The sequence below is a fragment of the Varroa destructor genome, unplaced genomic scaffold (genome assembly GCF_002443255.2).
Source record: "Varroa destructor unplaced genomic scaffold, Vdes_3.0 BEIS01000001.1, whole genome shotgun sequence".
Classification (NCBI taxonomy): domain Eukaryota; kingdom Metazoa; phylum Arthropoda; class Arachnida; order Mesostigmata; family Varroidae; genus Varroa; species Varroa destructor.
In genome coordinates this window covers 62,513,236-62,534,124 of record NW_019211454.1, presented here as the reverse complement: position 1 = coordinate 62,534,124, position 20,889 = coordinate 62,513,236, and the positions used below count along the sequence as shown (strand labels likewise).

At 39.1% G+C, this 20,889-nt stretch overlaps 4 protein-coding genes and 1 long non-coding RNA gene across 7 annotated transcripts in view; 2 read left to right on the top strand and 3 right to left on the bottom strand.

Annotated features, from left to right (window-relative positions):
• Nucleotides 1-76: 76 nt before the first annotated feature.
• LOC111254175 (isovaleryl-CoA dehydrogenase, mitochondrial) lies at nucleotides 77-20,694 on the bottom strand. Of its 2 annotated transcripts, none has more exons than XM_022814753.2 (9): nucleotides 20,322-20,694; nucleotides 14,369-14,523; nucleotides 14,091-14,180; nucleotides 13,670-13,891; nucleotides 13,367-13,460; nucleotides 12,773-12,909; nucleotides 11,042-11,232; nucleotides 8,516-8,775; nucleotides 77-698 (listed from the first exon to the last, which is right to left on the bottom strand). In XM_022814753.2, exons 2-9 carry the CDS (start codon nucleotides 14,519-14,521, stop codon nucleotides 556-558), a joined length of 1,290 nt encoding a protein of 429 aa, XP_022670488.1. In that variant the 5' UTR covers nucleotides 14,522-14,523; nucleotides 20,322-20,694; the 3' UTR covers nucleotides 77-555. The 2 variants fall into 2 exon arrangements, with proteins under 2 accessions (XP_022670488.1, XP_022670497.1); XM_022814762.2 differs by lacking the exon at nucleotides 20,322-20,694 and adding an exon at nucleotides 19,670-19,818.
• Nucleotides 4,254-6,603, top strand: LOC111254194 (uncharacterized). Of its 2 annotated transcripts, none has more exons than XM_022814805.2 (4): nucleotides 4,254-4,413; nucleotides 5,075-5,207; nucleotides 5,406-5,687; nucleotides 5,857-6,603. In XM_022814805.2, the coding sequence occupies exons 1-4, from the start codon at nucleotides 4,380-4,382 to the stop codon at nucleotides 6,086-6,088; spliced, it is 681 nt and encodes a 226-aa protein (XP_022670540.1). In that variant the 5' UTR covers nucleotides 4,254-4,379; the 3' UTR covers nucleotides 6,089-6,603. The 2 variants fall into 2 exon arrangements, with proteins under 2 accessions (XP_022670540.1, XP_022670533.1); XM_022814798.2 differs by having other exon boundaries at nucleotides 4,257-4,413; nucleotides 5,066-5,207.
• LOC147758942 (uncharacterized) lies at nucleotides 9,484-11,034 on the bottom strand. The gene is made up of 2 exons (XR_015318649.1): nucleotides 10,665-11,034; nucleotides 9,484-10,331 (listed from the first exon to the last, which is right to left on the bottom strand). It is a non-coding gene; the product is annotated as an uncharacterized LOC147758942 (long non-coding RNA).
• Nucleotides 16,677-18,638, bottom strand: LOC111254169 (asparagine synthetase domain-containing protein 1). The gene has a single exon (XM_022814742.2). It carries the CDS (start codon nucleotides 18,485-18,487, stop codon nucleotides 16,784-16,786), a length of 1,704 nt encoding a protein of 567 aa, XP_022670477.1. The 5' UTR covers nucleotides 18,488-18,638; the 3' UTR covers nucleotides 16,677-16,783.
• The window catches only part of LOC111254156 (nardilysin-like), a 34,545-nt gene continuing 32,539 nt past the window's right edge, over nucleotides 18,884-20,889 (top strand). Inside the window, exon 1 of the mRNA XM_086976871.1 lies at nucleotides 18,884-19,153. The gene's annotated coding sequence lies outside the window, so the exon portion shown is untranslated. The remainder of the gene's footprint in view (nucleotides 19,154-20,889) is intronic.

Here is a 20,889-nt window from a genome sequence, read left to right as displayed (position 1 = left end):
AGTTAGCGAATGAATGTCGCTGGATAGACGTTCAATAACCCCAGTGAACATATGACTGTATCAAACACCAAACGAATACGTGCTCATATATAAAACATATTTATTAGTCAGTTGTGTGTTTCAGGATTTGGCAACAAGCCTTAGATGCTGATACATCGTTGTGAGTAGTACGAGTACAATCTTAAAGACTCTCTTATGAACCCAAAGAGATAAAAGTTCTTTCGTAATACTTGTGCACCCAAACACAATCCAGAAGTACCGAATACATGAATATGCAATATTGATATATATATATTTTTTTGACGACTAAATACAACAATGTAGCATAGTGTATTTAGACGAACACAGTTCTGGATTACAGTACGGCCTTACCGATACATTTTATACGGTCTCGCCCAATTAAACTCAATTTCAACTTGCAGTAACGTTCCATAAAGACGGCTACACATCCCTACGGATCACACCGTCATGCACCTATGTTGAATACTGTCACGAAGGATAATCGCAGTGTTTCAGAGGGCAGAAAAGCAGAAGGCAGAAATTACCCTATGATAGCTAAGACGTGACGCCGTACTCGGCATTAAGCGCCCGACCGATTATTAAACGACGAATTTCGCTCGTACCCGCCCCGATTTCGTAGAGTTTGGCATCTCGCAGGAATCGGCCTGTTGGATATTCATTGATGTAACCATTTCCGCCTAAATTCAGAGGATAAAATTATATTAGAAACGGAACGCAATTTGTTGACACCACTGAAAGCACTGAGCCTAAGAAATACCTGAACGAAACAACAAACTTAGACGGTCGTATACGGATAGGTATATTAGTTTTCCAAGAAGTCGTTCGCAATCGGTATCCATATCCCGAATCTCATTATTAAAATAATGTATTTGGTATGACTCGTCCTAACCCATCAATGACTTAGATCCTCCTTTGACCATATTAGAAAATCGACAACGAAACAGCAGGTTCTTATGCAATTCTTAGGTGTGAAATTGAAATCAATTTGTTAAATTGATCAGAGACTTCTTCTCAGCTCTGCTCGTTCGTGCACTTCAATACTGTCGTACAGTTGAGAAGCACCATCTGTGAAGTATCTGCTTCGCTCTCGATTAATCGAAAAATATAGCCATTTCGATGGGCCAACGCCGCATAAATCGGTCCGTTTCTATAATACATTTACCTATCGAATTGTTTAAGAAACAAATTGACATTAGTATGGAATGGTTTGACAACAACAGTCTACCACAGTGGTTTATATTCATACGGTTTAGACACACTGAACGTCATTAATATTCTCGCTACAGATCTCTTGTGAATCATCATTATATTATTATTATACAACCTTTAATCCAATACAATTACATGAAAAAATCAGCTTGTTTCTAACAATATTGTGTGTACTATCCTTTCATGGGACAAGCGAAGCCATAACGACATTACATAGTTAGCCATGTCAAATAGAATAACGTACTCTTGGTTTGTATAAATGCTTCCCCGAGGATTAACAACAGCCTGCAGATTTTGTTTTGTGAAGTTCTTTTGACGCCTCTTTCTGGTAGCCATCTAGGATTTCAGAGCTGTTATTCGTTCATGTGGTGCACACAATTTTTTAACGCGAAGATTTATATTTCATTTAGGTTGAATGTTCCTCTTTTGCCTGAGCCCCGTTCTGATTTGCTTGCGAGAGGTCTTCGAACATTTTATTGATACTTAAAGCTTACGCCGATGACCAAATCAAAATAGTTCTATTCTATAGGCTATTCTAATAAAGGCTACAAACCCAGAAAGAGGGGTTAAAACTAAAAGACAGCGCTTACGGTACGTCTATTATATTCCAATGCAATAGTTAGTAACTATCACCTCATATAGGGATCTAACCGTTGAAAATTTCAAGTGCTGCTACGAGAAAGGTAATATAGCACCGTGTTACTTACTGATTGCTTTGACGTACGATTCTGAAAAAGCTAATGACGATTAATCTATTCTCGAAAAAATACCGGACAAATATAAATGTGCCTGGTTTTTTGCTTTACAGTCGCGCGAAAGGGGTCGTGTGTGTGGGGGGGGGTTCTTCCGGCGATTAAGCTGGTCATTGAACAAAGCTAGGGAAAAGGATTTGATGCTGAGTTAACCTTGTCAGTGAACATTAGTTACATATTAAGGCAGTAAGAAGTTAGCTTGCGAATGGCCTGGATATTAGTACTGGGGCTGCATTTCGTTCTAGAATTATTTGTCTATACCAAAGTGACCGCATCAAAGCAAGTGTAACTTTCCCAGTTAGCCATTCCTGTAATAGGAATTGCCATCCATAGTTCGTTTTTTCAACCTAGTTATTATTTTGTCTGCAGTAGGGCTTGCTTTTGCTCGAATCTGCAAAAGACTGCAAGGTTCTTGAATGGATATGATGGGTCGTGCATAACCAGCATCACAACAATTATACTGGTTATGCACGACTCATAATAAGCCATGACTGTATAACGTACGATACCACTTTTAGCCGTATTTTTGATCAAAGACGCGCACGACAGCAATGCAGTTTACTTGATTCGTTCAAAGTATCGAAACAAGATTTACTTGAGTTTAGTATGGTATCCTTATCTAAATATATATGAGGTTTGGTCAACGAGTTCCTAATGGCCTGGGATCGTTGCCAAATTGTACGGGATGAGCGGCGGTGCGAGTTCGACTTTGCCTGGAATAGCCATCTCTGGCCTGAAGTCAATTGGTTGCATCTTTGCGGCAAGTCACTTAAAAATATTATCGAAATACATTGTGCTGCTTTTTAGCGACCAACAAAATGATCAACATGTTTTAGAGGACTTTGAAGTCGACTGTTTTGCTGGTAAAGCTTCAACACTTTGGTCGTACGATGCCACGATCACTAAGCGGTATGCCAACGGGACATAGAAAATTCCGTTCGAAGGCGCTCGACGTAGGATACCACAGTTTTATTGGTCTAACATGCCACTAACAAGAACACTCTGGGCCACATTTTGCTACTTACTTCGATTAAATATGCCTAAGAACTCGTTGCTATTTTGCACGAAATCTACTGTCGATTAGAGAATAATTTCGGTAATATATTTCTCTCCTAAGAATAAAAAACGAACTTCATAAAGTAGTAGCAGAACTCTAAATTTTAAAAAAGCTTTTATCAGCTGAAAAGCTGCGATGTGCATCGTGTATCTGCATAAAAGTGCAACAGAAAACAAAAAACAATCTAGAAGAAAAAGAAAATATTTTTCAATGCGTGGCTAGTTTTAAAATCAATTGACAAATTCTAGTTATAAACCCATGGCTGAATTCGAGTTGCACTCCGAGATAAATCATAGTGATAGAAACATAAATTATTTATGGTCTACATAAAATGACGCTTAGATTTGATCGAATTTTATACCATAAAAAGCGGAAATACTAATCGTATACATTATCAAAGTCAACGTTCCCTTTAAATAGGATTGGTGTACATACAGAATGCTATGATTCCTCTAGCCTTCGAAGACGGCTTTAGCTTTAAGGGGAAGCCAAGCTGCAGCGCAACAACAAGAATTAAGAGTAACTACTGATTATCTAATTTGTTCTTTTGGGTTTCACGTGGTATAATTTTTTGTTAATTATTATGCCTTCGCATTGACTTCGATAAAGCCCGTAACGATAAATTCGACAATGAAAATGATAGTATTGTTTTTTTCCATATCCTTACAAGGTCATCTATAGCTGCTAACTTGTTCCTAGCTGCTAGCAGTCTATCATCTTATTTCTTCTGGAGATCTTCGTTCTCCGACCATTTTAGAAATCGATCACCCAGCTATATGGAATCGTTTCCAGTATCATAACTTGCTTCCATCGTTGCTAGTCGACCCGATCACTCTTTCAGAGCGCTGCTGCCACAGACAAGAAAGGGCCGTGGAAATCTTCGGACGGAAAGTACCAGCGAGTCATTTGCAAAATACTATGCTCGCGGGTAGGTAAATACCAAATGTTGATTGTTTCTAAAGACGACCAGTAGCAGTATGCTAATGATCTTTAATACTGTTTAAGGGTAAATAGGAAGGTACGAACTGTTTCTCAGGGTGTCGCATTCACTCCTTTATAATTTAATTTACCCTCCGCTTCCTCTGACTTTGAAAGGAAGCCATGGTACTGGGTGATGAAATAATGCTATTTCAGTTCGCACAATCATGATAGACCGTTGAAAACTTCAAATTCATCATAGGAAAAGATGATTAAATTTAATTCTGTATTCAAAAAGACAAGTCGATGCAAGTGGTGAGAGGATGCTAAGAAATCGTACACGATCTCGGACATATAAAAGACCAGCGAATTTCTAATGTAGCAACGCAGTGAACCCTACAGCGTAATAAATCGCATTGGTAATGAGCAAATTCACTCTACTCTTCGCTGGCCTGGGTAAGTTTGTTTCCAGTTTTACTTCGAATAGAAATGAAGTTATGGTAAAAAGTTGCAACGACAACTTTGGCAAGCAGAAAGTCCCTAACGTAACGAACCTAACACCCGAAACAGCAATTAAGACTATCGATGATAGCTAAATCGGGCATATTTCCAGCTTGCCTTTACCAAATCACCCAAACAGCAGAACATAAAATGGCATTTTTTATTATAATTGTATGGGAAATGGCGCTTGGATGCATTACATTCGGTAGTAATACCCAACACAATAAAACGCACCAAACCACAACACATTTAGAGTACAAAACGTTTCTGAGGTGAACTTTTAATAATTTGTATGGCATATAATAATTTCTATGTTACAATTAATAACATGTATTTCTAAAATGTAACAATAGAAGGGAAGTTACTAAGCCATTGTACACCTCTATATGACGGTGAGAGATATATTCGCCTTATATACATATATATGTATATTATTTAGTATTATCGGTTATTAATAATCCATAATTTTTGTGCAATCTAGGTAAATTCTTGTCAAAGGGTAACGTGTATATTGAGCCGTGGGTCAATGCAATGCTACGCACGTCTGCATTTAATGCACTGCGTGTTGGGCTAATATTGGCATAACGTAGTCAATTTTTATTTTGAGCTCTTGCAGTGGTTATATCGCCTTACGCAGGTGCCGACGTCTGCAATTTGAAACAGGCAGACGAATGCGCCAAGGACATTATAATGTACTCGGAGAACACAGTTCTTCCAATCGACCCACAGGAGATTGCTAAAGAGTGCGAGTGAGTTGTAATCAACAGTTTCCCTCAGTAGAAACATCAACAACAAATAGCATCAGAACTACAGTCGCTCTATTGTGACAATGAGAAACGTATTCAGGCGAGGCCTTTCTCTATTTTGCGGATGTGTTTACTAGTCTTAAGCCAAAGCAACAACCAGTAATGACGCGTTGTTTCTGCATTGGGTCTTTTTTTTTTCAGAAAAGGTGCTAAGGCTGCCAAATGTTTGCAGGACATCGCTGAAGGTGACTGTCAGTTATCTGATTCAGCGAAACGCGTATTCAAACAGATCATTGAAGGAGCTGAAAATGAACGCGTGCATCGATGTGACCCCAGCCACAAAACTGGTCAAGATTACGCCAAGTTCGTTCCATGCCTAAATAAAGTCGGAAACAAATTGCAACAATGTGAAAAGCATTTGGCGGCTGAGGCTGAGGCTGCCGTTAAAGCTCCTGTGGACGAACGCGTAGGTAGAGCTTGCTGGTAAGTTAATAGTCAGGCAGTTATAACATCTAAATAGTTTTTTTTTCTTCATTGATGGCTGTCGCTATTGTACATTTTCTGCTACATAAAAATGTTCCTAACAACGACGAGCCATCGTTTACTAGACTACCACTATAATCCTGTTTCTTCTCTGTGGCTGCTCTCCAAGTTTGCTCGCCAAGGTCGGCAAATGCCTTCATGACGTCTCTCAAGAGGCATGTTCCGTAGAGCATGCTCGATTCATAGATGACATGGTCAACGGAACCGCGGGAGCAGCAATAGGACCTATCTGCGCTGGGTTTAAGGCAGACGCATGCGAGAAGTACGACCAGCTAGAAGTGAGCGAACAAACGAAATACCAGACGGCTCTCCTGCCTTTCATTGAGCTCCTAAGCTTCTAAGGCGTTCTGATATATCTGTTTCAGCTTACAACACCGAAACCCATATATTTTCTTTAAAGGCATCGTAATGTATATTCCGTAATGTAAACTTGTTTTCACGTTCCGATTATGACCGAGTGTGGTAATTGGTACATAATCGAAAAACGTCGATTTGACCGCCCGCAATGAACCTTGCTAACAATCGACCAAAAAGATGAAGATGTGATTAACTACCCGCGCCTCCATATCTAATCATATGAGGGCTTCGCTGTTTCCAATACTTAGTTACTCCTAAGAGGACATTTGAAGAAACCTCAAAGGACTGATATAAATCGAATCTTTTTTTTTGAGTAGCTTGCGGTATATAACTGCAATAGAAATTGTAAGATTGATATATTTGGAAAAATAACTGAAAAACCAGAGCATACATTATGTCTATAGCTAGAACCATACTGAAGGCTCTAAGTACCTTTGGTAAACAGAATAATAATTTGACATGATATTTCTACTAATAAATATTTCAAGAGTTACACCCAGTTGTGCCGTTGACCAGTGCTTTTAACTGGTAAATTTCATTGTCAAGCTACGAGATTATTTTTAATAATCTCAGTTTTGTTCTCTTAATTTCGTGACAGACATGAGGTCGTGCTCTTCCTAGCACGGCTCTCCTAGGCATTTATGATACGTACTGCATCTACTCTAAATTTGAAGAGTAAAAATTAGAGACCCATAAAATCTATGGATTACCCTATACCTTCGATAGAGGCACAAACAGTCCGTAAAAATTTATTTGAAAACAGTGAACTACCTTTATTTCGCACGGAAACTTTATTGGAAAGTCTGTCTACTGTAAAGCATTCGTAGTCTAAGGTCATGATTGAATTAAGAATTTAAGATGTACATTGAGGGAACAAAAGTGATCCAGCTACATAAAAACGACAGCCTCAGTCTGCGCTCAACTGGAGACGACCACTTAGCTTTTTCTGTATGCGACAACGCACGAAGTCGTATATAATTAAAACTCATCATTATATAAATACGCTTTGCGCACGCCGGGTGACACGATACACGTATAAATTGAATAACAGAATACTAACAATAACCGATAAGAAGAACTATTACGAATGTAAACAAAATATTGAGTGAATAGCGCTAGTGTCATGCTTCTGTAAAACGCTATATTTATGGCACGTTAGCTATCGTTGTAATTGTTCTGCCTTGAGGGACGAGATTGCGTGCTTAAGAGAGTAAATTAGCTTTATTTGTAATTGTTTTGAATAAGTTAGAAAGAAAACTTATACTAGGATCAGGGTAACCTTTATGAGGACACGCTGTCACTGACCCAACACAAAGGTTTAAGTACTACTAATGTTGTGCTGTGTCGTACGCCTGTCGAACTATTATTGCTAAGTCGAGAAGACGCTTTAATTGCTAACGTAACCATTATAACAATCAGGTTACGACAGGTGGAATACCTGTGGTGCATCAAGATAAAAAAGTCGATTTTAGCAGGTTTCTAAGGTAGGTCGATCATGCTGCTCGAGTGCAAAGAGTGTATCAGTTCGAATCAAGTGAAGATAGTTGACGGGTACTCGCAGTACTCGCTAATAGGTCTGTTAAAAACCCAGAATTAGGAAATGTGACCTGGCACGTTGTTCCAAATTATTTCTTTTAGGACACAAATTCAACACCATGTGAAATATTTTTTTTTAATTCTACACGAATAGGGCAAATATTACATTAGTGTCCACTACATTTGTGTCGAAGTGATTTGGAGAGAAGCGTATTAGAAACACTTTCAATATATAAAACAGGCTAATGTGTCAATAAACATCCATGTTATTTTTTTTTGTTAAGCGTGGAGGGAGCTATTTAACTCAGGTCATCATAAACATCTTGCGGTGCATACCTGTTAAGAGAATTATGGTTGTATGTTGGCTAACAAGCCCAGAGTATACGAAAAATAGTAACTCTTTCTTTAAAGTGTCGCAATGTCATTTGTGTAGAAGTAAGGGATTTATCGAAGATGAGCTTCAGGTATTCCTTAGCAGTGAGAGACGGTTTTGTAAATAAGTTTGAAAATGATATTACTTGAAAAAAAATAACTGCGCTTTGAACTCGCCGGCGGTAATCACCTTATCGCGACCGTGTTCAAAAACTCAAGGCTTCTCTTAATCAAGAATGAATACTTTATTTAATCGATCTCTTTAATTTAAACAAACACCTTTTGTTTAGACAGCTGATACGTTTTGACTAATTGTTGCTTTTTTGTTACATAACAGGAACATTAGAGAAAGAGAACAAATGTGGACCTATACAAGCCATGAAATGAAAATACCTATACCAACGAAAACCACTCACCTATGCGTAGAATAATATAACACTGAAATGATCAAAACTTGTAACACCTAAAGAATTAGTTATCACAATTCTCGTCTGTTAACGTACCGAGCAGTTGAAGGGCATCCAGAGCAACTTGAGTACTCCTTTCGGCACAGTAAAGTATAACTGCAGCACAATCTTTTGAAACAAGATGGCCCTGATCGACAGCGCGTGCCATCGAGTAAACGTAACTCCGGCATGCATTGGTTGTCGTGTACATGTCAGCCATCTTGGCCTGAATCATCTGAAATTTGCCGATTTGCTGACCGAACTGCTGGCGTTGGTGGACGTACTCGAAAGCAACGTCACAGCACGCCTGCATGATGCTGCAATATCCAAAACGATCAATAACTAACTAAACTAGATATTGGTGATAAAATCCAACGAAAGACACTACGATACAATACATCTGTATAAAGGATGCTTATAGAATGGGTTTCCTGTTAAGCTTCAAAACGGTGGAGCTTGTAGTATCGGAACTTGATTTTCCTACTAGCTCAAATCTACATCTACTATTTTATATAGAAGAGTCTCAAAATCCATTTTATTCAGTGAAGCTCTTCTTCTAGACGTATGTATGTTTATACACCATACTACTGTTATTATTCGGTTCCAGTTACTAGATCAGGCTGCCTAGCAACTAGCGTCGCCACCATGAAGTAGCAAAACCTGTTATGCGTTGTCTGGTGCACTCCTACGGTTTTTCTTTAAGAATGAAGTTTTTGCTCGGTTCAGACATTCCAGGCACCCACGAGCCACCACACGGCTGCCCTCCTAATTTTCATGACCTCAGTATTGCTTGGTTTGACACTCAGTTCTAATTCCGAGACGGCAGAACGTAATCTGGCTAAGGCTTGCTGCACATGATAATGATTGCTTTCTTAAATAAATAAATCGTCTTCATACAGGGAAACCTCCACTATATTTCTGAATTCATGTCTCTTGTCCGGAAAATCCTTAACCATAACTAAGGAAAAAGAGGGCTTAAGCTTTCATTTTGGGTTACATATTTAACCTAGAAGAACACTGGCAGCTTCGAGACTCCATCATAAATCTGTCTTCCTGGAGCATTTATTTTATTAAATTAAGCTCATTGACGAGAGCTCTGACGTCGGCGAGGATGCCTAAGACCAAGGTTACTTGGAGTCGAAGGCAGCTTTGAGATTATCAAACACTAGGTAAATATAATAACAAGTGTCACCTAAAATTCGCTTGACATCACAGGTAAGATTCTGCGTGTCGCTTCGGCTGAATAGTTTTTCCTGAATTCAATAGATTGCTCAATTTGGGTATCGCACTCAAGTTCTCCAAAAATACAGTCTTCCTGCCACCAGATACAGGACAAGTTTACAGCAAACGCTTCTCTTCGGAATCCCGCGCTATGATGTCCGTTACCTCGAGTCGTCTTTGCCTTTTGAAATAACGAGACGTCACATCCTTTTAATGAGGGGAACGCAACTCGGAGCGAAGATACTTGCTGAATACTACAAAATGCTCATTCCCAAGTCTTCTTTAAGGGTAGACTCTCAAGCGCCTGAGTCACTTCCAGGCCAAACTCCTGGTCTAACCTTACTCGTTTCGGTTTGTATCTCGTTGTTCTGAACGGTGGGACCCGATGAAGTTCGGTGTGATTAGATGAGGACATTCCAGCGGAGTGGCCGATGAGCACTGATGAGACGATAAGACATGATGTAAGTTTGCAAGGGCCTAATTATTTATACAACTAACACTTGGCCTTTAGAGAGTAGGTTCCTGCTGTTCCAGGCACTTCTGGCGCCGGATAGCATATGTCTTCCAGTAGATCACCTCAAACGCTACGGCCAGTGGCCCCGCTGCCGGTCGTAATGTTTCCAGTAGCTCAAAAGCATTCTGGGACTGAAGTCTGCGAAGGGTTGATGAAATGATACAAATAGACCTCAATATAATTGGGAAAACAATGAGCTTGTTCTAGGAGTTGCTTTAAGTCGAATTTACAAGGTAGAAGTTTATTCCTTCTGACGGGCGATTGTCCTAAGAGGACCTTGAGGCCTAGTCTGACAGAAATGTATACCAAGAGCTGTCCCGCGTATTCTATCCGACGTATTTGATTTTGTGCTTACTCAGATTATTGCAACGATACCTACGACAGAGCCAATGTTTAAGTGCAAGGCCAGACGCTCTAAGAAACTCAACGACAGCGTCTCCCAGCCAACTTTGTAATTGTCGACAGACTCACAGCACCGGTAGTTTCCTGCTGTTTGAACATGTTTATCCTTTTATTTTCCAGGGGTGTGGTTGTCGGGCACGTCGGCTTACTATTTAGGATTTCCGCTTTGCTTTCTAATGTTTTCACGAGATGCAGTAGGATTGTGATGTACGCCATGATTTCGCTTCCCAGCGTTGTATTGTCCATACCTTTCATGGATCTTTCAGTTAACCAGGTTACAACATACAGGTTATACAATGGACAAATATTTCCTCGCTAACTCAGGTGTTTCGCCACCAGCATCGAACATTCTGCCCTACTTATCACAGAATAGGCTGAAGCCCTCTAGTCCCTCAGCACGTTATTTAAAAGTGGATCATTTCTATAAACAAGTGCTTAAAACATACCCGAGAGGTCCAGCAGCAAGAATAAGTCGCTCGAAATCGAGTCCGCTCATGAGTACGTACATGCCCTTATTAAGCTTGCCCACCAAGTTTCCGGCCGGAATTCGACAGTCCTCAAATACCAATTCTCCTGTAGGCGAACCACGCATTCCGAATTTGTCCAGTTCTTGGGCCACGGTGAAACCAGGAGTACCCTTAAAATAAATAGAAAACACATTACCTAGATGTAGCAATTTTTATCTCGAAGACGGCATTCGCAGGGTATGATTTTGAATCCAAGTATTGCACAAAATTAGCTATTTTAGTCGGTGTGTATCCACATCTGCCAACTTAGTGATCGGTCAAACCAAACGGATACCGTGTCGAAAATAAATAAAAATGCAGGTTATAACAACTAGTGTTAGGGGATTGGTAAATAGCGATTTGCCGACAAAGATGGCAAATAGTAAATTTACCTGTAGAAATGTTAATATAAAGCTTATGCATTTTTTTATATATATAGAAAACTTCTCACATTAGCCAAAACGTGTACATATGTACAAGTTTGAGTGTGGGTGGACATCATAAGATATGCTCCGAGCTGTTACTCTTAGCTTCTTCACCGAAAACGAAAAACATTTAATTTTGGTCTAATATAACTGCCAAAGGGAGGAACCGCAGGTTAGCAATAAGGAGCGATTGGGTTTTCTGTAGATAGACCATTGACTTCCATTGTAAGAGTAAGTACGGAAGGGTTCCTGCCATGGAGGCTCTGGCGCAACATATGGGCGAACTGCCTGACCTATCCTCTAAATATCGCGTTCAAGAGTACGCCTGTTACCACCATCTTGTCAATCGCAGCAAACCGTGAGAAGAAAAGAGCTTGCCATCAAGGTTACTGAGATCAATGATACTTTCATAAATGGTAACTCGCTAAATGCTTTCATCTCCGAGGTACGCACCAACGTAGATAACCGAATCTTTCTGAATAATATCTGCCTGTTTATTAAGGTTTAGACTTAGAGTAAGAACTGTGAGTATTTTATACGATGGAATGCTTATGATAAAAAAAAACAGCGCGCCGCGATCTAACAGGTACGATTCGATATTTTGTCTGACAAGCAAATAAACGGACTTGTAGGCTTTAAACAATGCTTAAGAATGTAAAATAGTGCGCTGTTGCGCTTTGCGAAAAGTTGCTCATTATTTCTGAAAAAACAGCGGTTATCGATGCGCTTTCAAGGCATCTGAAGGAGCTGGAAACGCAAGTTCCTTATCATTGAGCGCCTGGGCTTCGTCGTAATCTGTCAACAAGTTCTTGCAAAAGTGATCCGACCATGAGACCGTGCGGCAATTTCTGGCGTAAGATTTCCAACACTCATTTCTTAAAGAAATCGCTGATGCTGTAAAGGGTCGGTTCAGAATTATAAAATATACCAAAGGTACTGCCTTCGATCCTAGGACGTGCCAATGAGCAAACATCCACGTATGTGAGTAACATTTATATTTTAAAAGCGAGGAATTTGTGGTCCATCAGCAACCAGTTTCATACGCAAAAAGATCGTTTGTTGCTTATTGTATTTTAGCATGTATCATTATGGATCCTTCGAGCGAAAGTGGAGTGTATGCTTGTTTGTCGGATTGTTACGAGTCTACAGTTATCTTAATCACAGAGTATTCATAATGATACATCTAAGATAACATGCTATTTGCAAGTGTCCTTTCCTAAGGCAAAAAAAAAGGTTTACACAGAACCTTTTCGACGATGAAGCAGCTAATGCCGTGATGCTGTTTCTTTGCGTTCGGATCTGTTCGCGCGTATAAAAACAGAACGTCACAGATCGGCCCATTTGTAACCCAAAACTTCGTTCCGTTTAGAATATACTCGTCACCTGAAATTTAGAGAATAAATTGACTCGTGTTGGTTATTAGACGTTAGCCAGGTTAGCGAGTCTTACTGAAACACCGATTAACTCTTCAGATTTAGCAATTTAGACGAGACCGCTTTCCCTAAAGCAAGGGTACAAACACGTTTTTTTTGACTGAACTGTTATCTGCTCATTATTCATTATTGTGTAATGACGATGATCAGTATTGTTAAGGTAATGTCGCTGGGTGTTAGGATTATTTTTTTCAATCCCTGGAAAGTAAAAAACATATCATAATTCACATTGAACTTAAACTAAACTTGCGCCGTCCTCTTCACCAAAAAAAAAAACTCCAGAAAACCAAGTGCAACGCAGAAAATAAACAGGCACCTTCTCAGGCGTGTTATTATTTTTTTGTAGAAATAGCCCTTGAGAAAATGGTTCTTCATAGATGCAATGTTGTATTGGAGACGATGCATACCTTTGCGTACCGCGGTGAGTTTCATTGAACCAACATCTGATCCTGCGCCAGCCTCGCTCATCGCTAACGCCCCAACATACTCCCCGCTGCATAACTGATTAATAACAAATACGGCAGAAGCATACAATCTGATCAACTGCGCTTTTATAAAGGAAATAAGCACGTTACTTGTAAAAAAATACAATGTGTGATTTATGTTAATATGTTAATTAAATATCACTGTTCTAATAATTAAGTAGAAAAATCGCCTTATCTGAAATAGGAAGCTAGAGAGTTTAGTCATTTAGGGAAAAATTTGCGTACCTTTGGCAAATACTTTCTTTTCTGGTCTTCGTTACCATTTCTGTGGATCTGGTTTACACAAAGATTCGAATGGGCACCGTAACTGAGGGCAATGGCCCCCGAAACGCGAGACATTTCTTCCATAATAATAACATGATCAAGATAGCCAAGATCGGAGCCCCCATATTCACCTTTTACAGTCACGCCAATCATACCCTGGTTACCAATTTTCTTCCAAAAATCCTGCAAAAGGAAGCTTAGTATAAGGTAACAAGTACTTGCACTTCCATTGCCAGGTACGAAAATTACTTTCAGTGCAACTTTCAAATATAGCTTAATATGGATTTTTGGAATCTTACATTCCTAAATTGCTCAAATGTATGTATATATATATCACGAATACGGCATATTCTGATAATAACAACTTGAAAAAATACCCCACCCGGAGGTTTTTGAAGTTGTTGTTCTTATCAAGTTCATCGGCATACGGAGCCAGTTCTTTCTGAAAGAGCTGAAAACAAGATTCTCGAAGCTAAAACCGTCGAAAAATATGTCAAAGTTAGAAACTAGAAAGGTAGAACGAGCAAATTAAACAATGTCAACAAATTATCAACCATATTTTCGTACAATTTTGTAATGCGTCGTACGTCAAATACGGACAAAGTCATTATTATACTAAGTGCTATCATGTTTATTCTATAATATTTTAGAGGTCGCAACCTGTTTCTGTTCTTCTGTAAGGCCAAAACAAACATCTGGAACGGGGTAATGCGATGCGCTACGAGCAAAAATGAAAGTGGCAGGTCGGAATGCACCAAGAACTGCTGACTTTACCACCCGTCGCAGGAAAAGATTGCCGACCATTGTTAACATTTCTGAAAAGAGTTAAAAATTAACTCTTTAAAAATTATGCTAACTGAGTATTCAACTATTAACATTAGCTTCATAAGCGCAATATGTTTACTACATTTTCGTATATTTACTTCGTTGATCTACTGCGTTGTTGTAGAACAATAAATAACAGAGCGTATACATACAGAAACTTCGTGTAAGAAGTAATCAATAAACCTTTAAAATTATTTTACAAATGTCCTGTATTGGATATATTCCTTCTAGTCAAATAACACAGTTTCAGTGAGTATAGTAATAAACGTATATGTTCGATCAGTTTTAAGATATTTTGATTGAATACGTAGATAATCCGAAATGACCGCACCGTATAGATTTACTGCAAAGCTAGTATTATCTACTCACAAATCAGGTAAAATTGTATCAATTAATCTGTCTTTTTTTTAATATGGTTTCTCTGAGCAACATTGCCCGTTGAGCGAGAAGATACCGATTATAATTTCGATTAGACGAACAGGAATATTTATTTAGAACGTTGTTGCCTAGGCTACGCGTAATGAATTAATTATTTTCTTAACTATATGCCGGCACTAATATTTTGCCTACTAAACCTAACAACATATGGCCTGAACGTTAACAGATTTTGTTTTATGCCGAGAGCCAGATGTTCAAAGCATTGCTTAACGACGGAGATCAGAAAAAGCTCGAGGCATTTATGTTTAATCGAAATAAATTTAAGGAGATAAGTGTTCTGTAACAGCTAAGTACGTCAAATATTGACAGCTAGCTCAAAGTATCAGGTTTTAAATCGTGTTTTGAAAGTAGGATAGTTTTGAAAAACTACGAGGTCGTGTTAATTACGCTAACTCAAACTTTTCGTTATTCCAATTGTATGTGATCAACATTTTATATATTATGCAAATAGTAATAAATGGTTCACATACTTAATAGTGGAATAACAAATTATAGTTCGTCATATATGGTTGTGATATATAAAAATAATATAAGTGAACTAGAGTATGTCAAATGCGCTGGTTTACCTTTATCTTTTCAACGTACAACTAATGTGAACTAACGTACATAAAACACCAATAAAATAAAGTACTTCCAATAAGCTTTCGATTGAGATATCACAATAGAAAATCGAATATCAGCATCCGTCTGCTAACTATGCTTGAGACTATACATCCATTATATTTTATTACAGCAACGCTTGCGTACGTTGAACCGAACGCCATTAAACGTATCATGTAAGCCTCCCTTTCTTACTCTATATAACTGGAGCTATATATGTGATCCAGCTAGCTTTAAATAGTCAATGTGAAACTGTTTCAAAAATAGTTTGTTAACGAATATGTGTTGTACATTTACATTAACACGCATAGCATTCATGTAGGCATTAAACGCATAGCAGTCGGTTCTTACAAATGTGGTTTCCTCTAAATTTCAGGGAACTACAAAAAACTCCGGTAAGCAAACGCACGGAACTGGTGTACATCTCTGTTAGACATGCCTTGATAAGTGTACAGGAAGCATACAATCATGAGACAGTAGAGGCTTGGCAAAATTAACTGAATATGTTTATATGTAGCTATACCAAAAATATCTGGCTATCCAAACGGCCTAGTGCTGTTGTATATGTCGCCTTTTCCTCAAAGCTTATTTGCAGTACTAACATTTAACACTGAAACAAAGCATGGTCAAAAATTAGGTAAACGATAGGTCTAGTTGCATTTAATTGCATCGCCAATTCAACTATTGGACCAATATCAATTATTTGTAGTCGAATACATGCTAGCTAAAGTGCCGCGTACGTTTATTTCAGTGACGAAATTCATAATTAACTTTTCTGCCGTAATGAGTATAAAAGCTTGATCATTTGTATTATTATACCTCTCCTTAATTTATTTTGTCTGTTCAAAATCATAAATGTCACAGCAAAATATTATGCAGTCATAATACCTTTTAACAGAACTAACATAAATACGGTATAGGAAAAAACTATATGTACATAACTATTTTTAATTGTAGCCTCAATCAGAAATAAGGGGAAGCCTTAACTAAACCAGTGAAACGATGTGTAGATTAAGTAATTACTAACCTACATAAATCAATTTTCACAAGTAAACAGAAATTTCAAATTCCAATCAACTTGAGATTGCTTTAAAGACTGACGATGTTTCTGTTCCCATATAGTCTTTCTTTATTCACCAATATTGTAAAAATAATGGATTATTAATGTTATTAACTCAAAAGTAGATATTTACATATACGTAAATTGCGCTACTATTCGAGTCTATTGCACACATAATGTCCTCTGCTTTTTTTAGGGTCAGCGTGGGCGATTCTTGAACCAAACTGTAATGCCCTCTTGGTGCGACGTGCAGTTTCCTTGAGGCACATTTTGTAAGCTAGAAGTCTCAAAATTAACTTGTCACCCACACCCCTTGGTAGATCCAATCGCATCTTGAGGTCCAGAGGCAGATCGTTCAGGAACGAAACAAGATCTTCGTCGAGGAATGGTGTTCGACTTTCCCTGCCCAAATCCGCGACTATACGATCATCCCGGCCCAGATTACGCCACGAAATGCGATCAATATCCAAGGCGATGCAGTCTCCCAAAGATGACCACGAGGAACCCTTAAAACTTGCAGCGTGCCTACTGTATCCTCCTAGTTGTTCATCGGCACCCATGCCCAGCAATAACACTCGCGCTTTGCTTTCGTACGGTTGCGCAGTTCTATACTCACGTCCGCGACCTCGAGCGGCAAACCAGAGCGCGAATCCCAGCGAATCATCTAGGACGGTAGTCATGGGATGCACTAGCCTAGGCACGTGCGACTTTGCTCGAGAACACTGAAGCTCATCATAAGGAACATCAACGCAGATTAACCGAGCCTTTGAAGTATCAATACAAGGAAGGCTTTCTAGTTCCTTGAAAGCCTCTATACTCGTACAGCGATCTGGCGTGTCGAAGCTGAGATGTCTTTGTGAATCTTCGTGCTCAAAGGCAACATTAATCAAGTCAAAGGTGAGGTCTGGATAGGATTTCATGGCGATGGCCGCAATCAGTGTGCTATCGATTCCTCCGGAGAACAAAATTCCTATTGGAATACCCGCATATCGCTGCGGGATATTGTCCACTCGCCGGATTACTGCCTTAGTGAGTACTTCCTCAAACGCCATAACCTTATCTGCATAAATCTCCAATAACGTGCCATAATCCGTAACTCCGTCTCCCTCTGAGGAGTGTTTCGGCAGCTCACGTCTTAGCGCCGCCGTGATCGGACAAGTGAGTCGTTGCTTGGCTAGAGCAACATGTTGCAAAGCTTTACACGGAGCAAAGTTGTGATCTGTACTTCCAGACGGTGCTCTGTTCCATCGTATAAGAGCCCAAGAAGATTCAAGCAGATCATACACGTATACACCTTGCGCTGGTATTTCCTCCCATTTATTTTCATTTTCCGAATCATGATTATAAGCCACAGACGTAAGTTGGAAGCCACAGGGTGTTTCTCGAATGAGAAGGCATTTTCTACCAAAAATATCTCTACCAATATAGATTTTTTTTGATTTTTGGCAAATGTACACAAAAGCCCAGGGTCCTCTAAGTGAAGAGATGAGTGCAGCCACTGCACTCGGTGAGGAAGTCGACGATAACGATTCAAGCAATGCTGCAGTGTCGGACATACCAGGTGCAATATTCAACCCATTGTATATTTCCCCGTTAAAGCATAAGAGTCCATTGGACCCTCTAGCGGGCTGTGGACAGATACTATCGCCGCGTAAACTCAACACTGCCGCCCAGAGATTAAAGCTGACTATGCGTCCCGCATCTACTGGCATCTCAAATGAGATTCTCTCAAAGTGATCAGGCCCGCGACGGCAGAGTAGATTGAGTGTACGCTCATCGAGTTCTTGACGAACGCAACTAGCCGAAGAGAACTGGCAGCACTTGCCCAAACACAAGCTTAGCCCGAGGCCGCACATCGTATTAGCTGTGCGAAACGAAGCAGTCGATGATGCAAGTGGGAAATTATCTATCACATATCATACTTCATGAGATTCTGATACAAAAAATTTGTTTTTATTAAAAACGCATGCCACATGCTCACGCAGCAATTCGAATGTGTGCTTCTAAGCTGGCAACCTCTCTCTTCTCGGGCGGCGCCAAAATTTGAAACTCTTTCTTCGTGCCGTTGCTTGTAGTTCGCGAGGACTTCCTCGTAGTAAACGTACTATTGTCTTACTCGGTCGTTGATTCAGTAGAGCTCGTAAATCGGATTTCGAATACGATATATAGTGCTTGATAGTATATTTCGCCGTATACTATATATATATATATATATGTATTATACGTGCATACATTTAAACACTATTTTGAAGTAGAGCTTACCGTTTCATAGAACATCATACAGATCATCAAAAATGATCTTGTTTCCATTGTGACATAGTTAACGTAAGCATTGCCTTGTTACTGTATAAACCGTGATCGCTTATCTATTCGCACTCGTACAAGCGTTATTTATTCGAATTTCTAATGTTGTCGCAAACACACAACAAGATTCAGTATAGCGGATAGGAGCAATAGAAAATGAACTGCGTAGTCAACGCCCCCACATTTTGGATAAGAACAACATAGCTCTACATAAACATGTAAGCAATATTTTTACTTTGCTTTTTTAAGTCAGATTAGTTAGCAAAAAGAGTAACAACGCTATCTTGCAAAAGGTTTATGTTCAAAACTATTATGTAATTGTGTTAGCGAAGAATGATATGATAAGATATACCGGCATATAGAGACGCTGTTGCCGTCTATTGAAACAGATATATGCTATGATATGTATTCATGTGCTACTCGCGATAAAACTGTTGCCACTTTTTTTTACCATCTACACAGACGGATTGGGACGCCGTAGTAGATTCTGGAATAATATTAATGGATAGCTTTGCAATGTCTACATCTTTTAGCTCAAACAAAACTATATAGCACACACTCGTCTTGGCATTATATTGTAATTGTTTAGTGTATAATAATCCTCTCCACCTTTTTATTGGAAAATATTTCAATGATTGAATATTGCATTATTATTTTTCATTAATAAAACCTTTCATTGTATCAGTATATTCATTTTTACTCTATTGATCTGTAGTGTCCTAAGGAATGCATACATTTTTGGGTCTCTCGAAGTGATTGAGTAATCCAACATGTGCTGTCGGTTTAACAATGATTCGAACAATGATTCGGTCGAACAATGATTCGATGACCACTAACACCATTCAAAAGCAAATAAACTTTACCACGAATATCTTATACTACACGAGTTTGCTGACAACCTAAAAACGACCTAAAAACGACCTTTCCGTAGAATATGATAGCCTCGCATATCTGCACCCAAACAACGATTAGATAAGGCAGTTGAGACATGTTAAGAGTGTAACCATCTGTTCCTCAGGCTATGATTACGCAAAACTGAAACACAATTGAAAATTCGCCAAAAGCCTGACAAATAAAAGATTTAATTCGAATAAGCGGCTTTCGTCAATAAGTCTCCCGGATACGAAATGAAGTAAATTTTATTTTATCATCGTATAATGAGACTGGGAAGGAGAGGGGAAATGAAGACAATGGCTAAGCGCGCCACTGACAAATAAGGACTATTGATAGACTCCAAACTGAAATTGGAACAATTTATTTCCAGTGGAATATCATTTCACTTGTCAATCATGAGTCCGTTGATCTGCTGCACTTAAAGGTATACCGAAAAATCTATAATCACACAATAAAAATATTTCATTCCATCGTGTAATTGTCTTTACTTACATGAGGACGGTTTGTTGTTACATTGATCATCTCTAGTCGCGTCTGCACAGTCCTTCTAAACTGCTACCGGCTGTTTGCACAGTTGATCTGCGTCTTGTTATCAGTGGCACAATATTATAGATCCCTTGTCTCAAAAATATGTTCATCTGTTAACTTTTTTTGCCTGCGTTCGAGTGACGAACAGCTGTACTACTCTAATAATTCCAATTACTTTCGAGTGTCCTCACATACGCGAATCCAAATTCTTGTCGCGTAGACAAAGTGTCTTCTTCAATTATTCATCGCTGTCAATTTTGCACAAAAACAGACGCCGTCTAAGACAGGCTTCGTATCATTCAGTGCTAAGAACAGCAAGAAACACAGGCCTCGCGCATCCGTTTGACTGTCGTTTCTCTTAATTTGTGTGACGTGGCAGCTTTTTTACCTTCTACAAACGCTACCATCGCCGCGAAGTTAGCGGATTATCGGGGTTTGCCGTGTATCGCGCCGCGATCATGCACTGTCCACTTAAACGGAATTATTGCTATTGTGGGAGGTTGAGTGTAGTGTATGTATGGAGGCGCAAAGT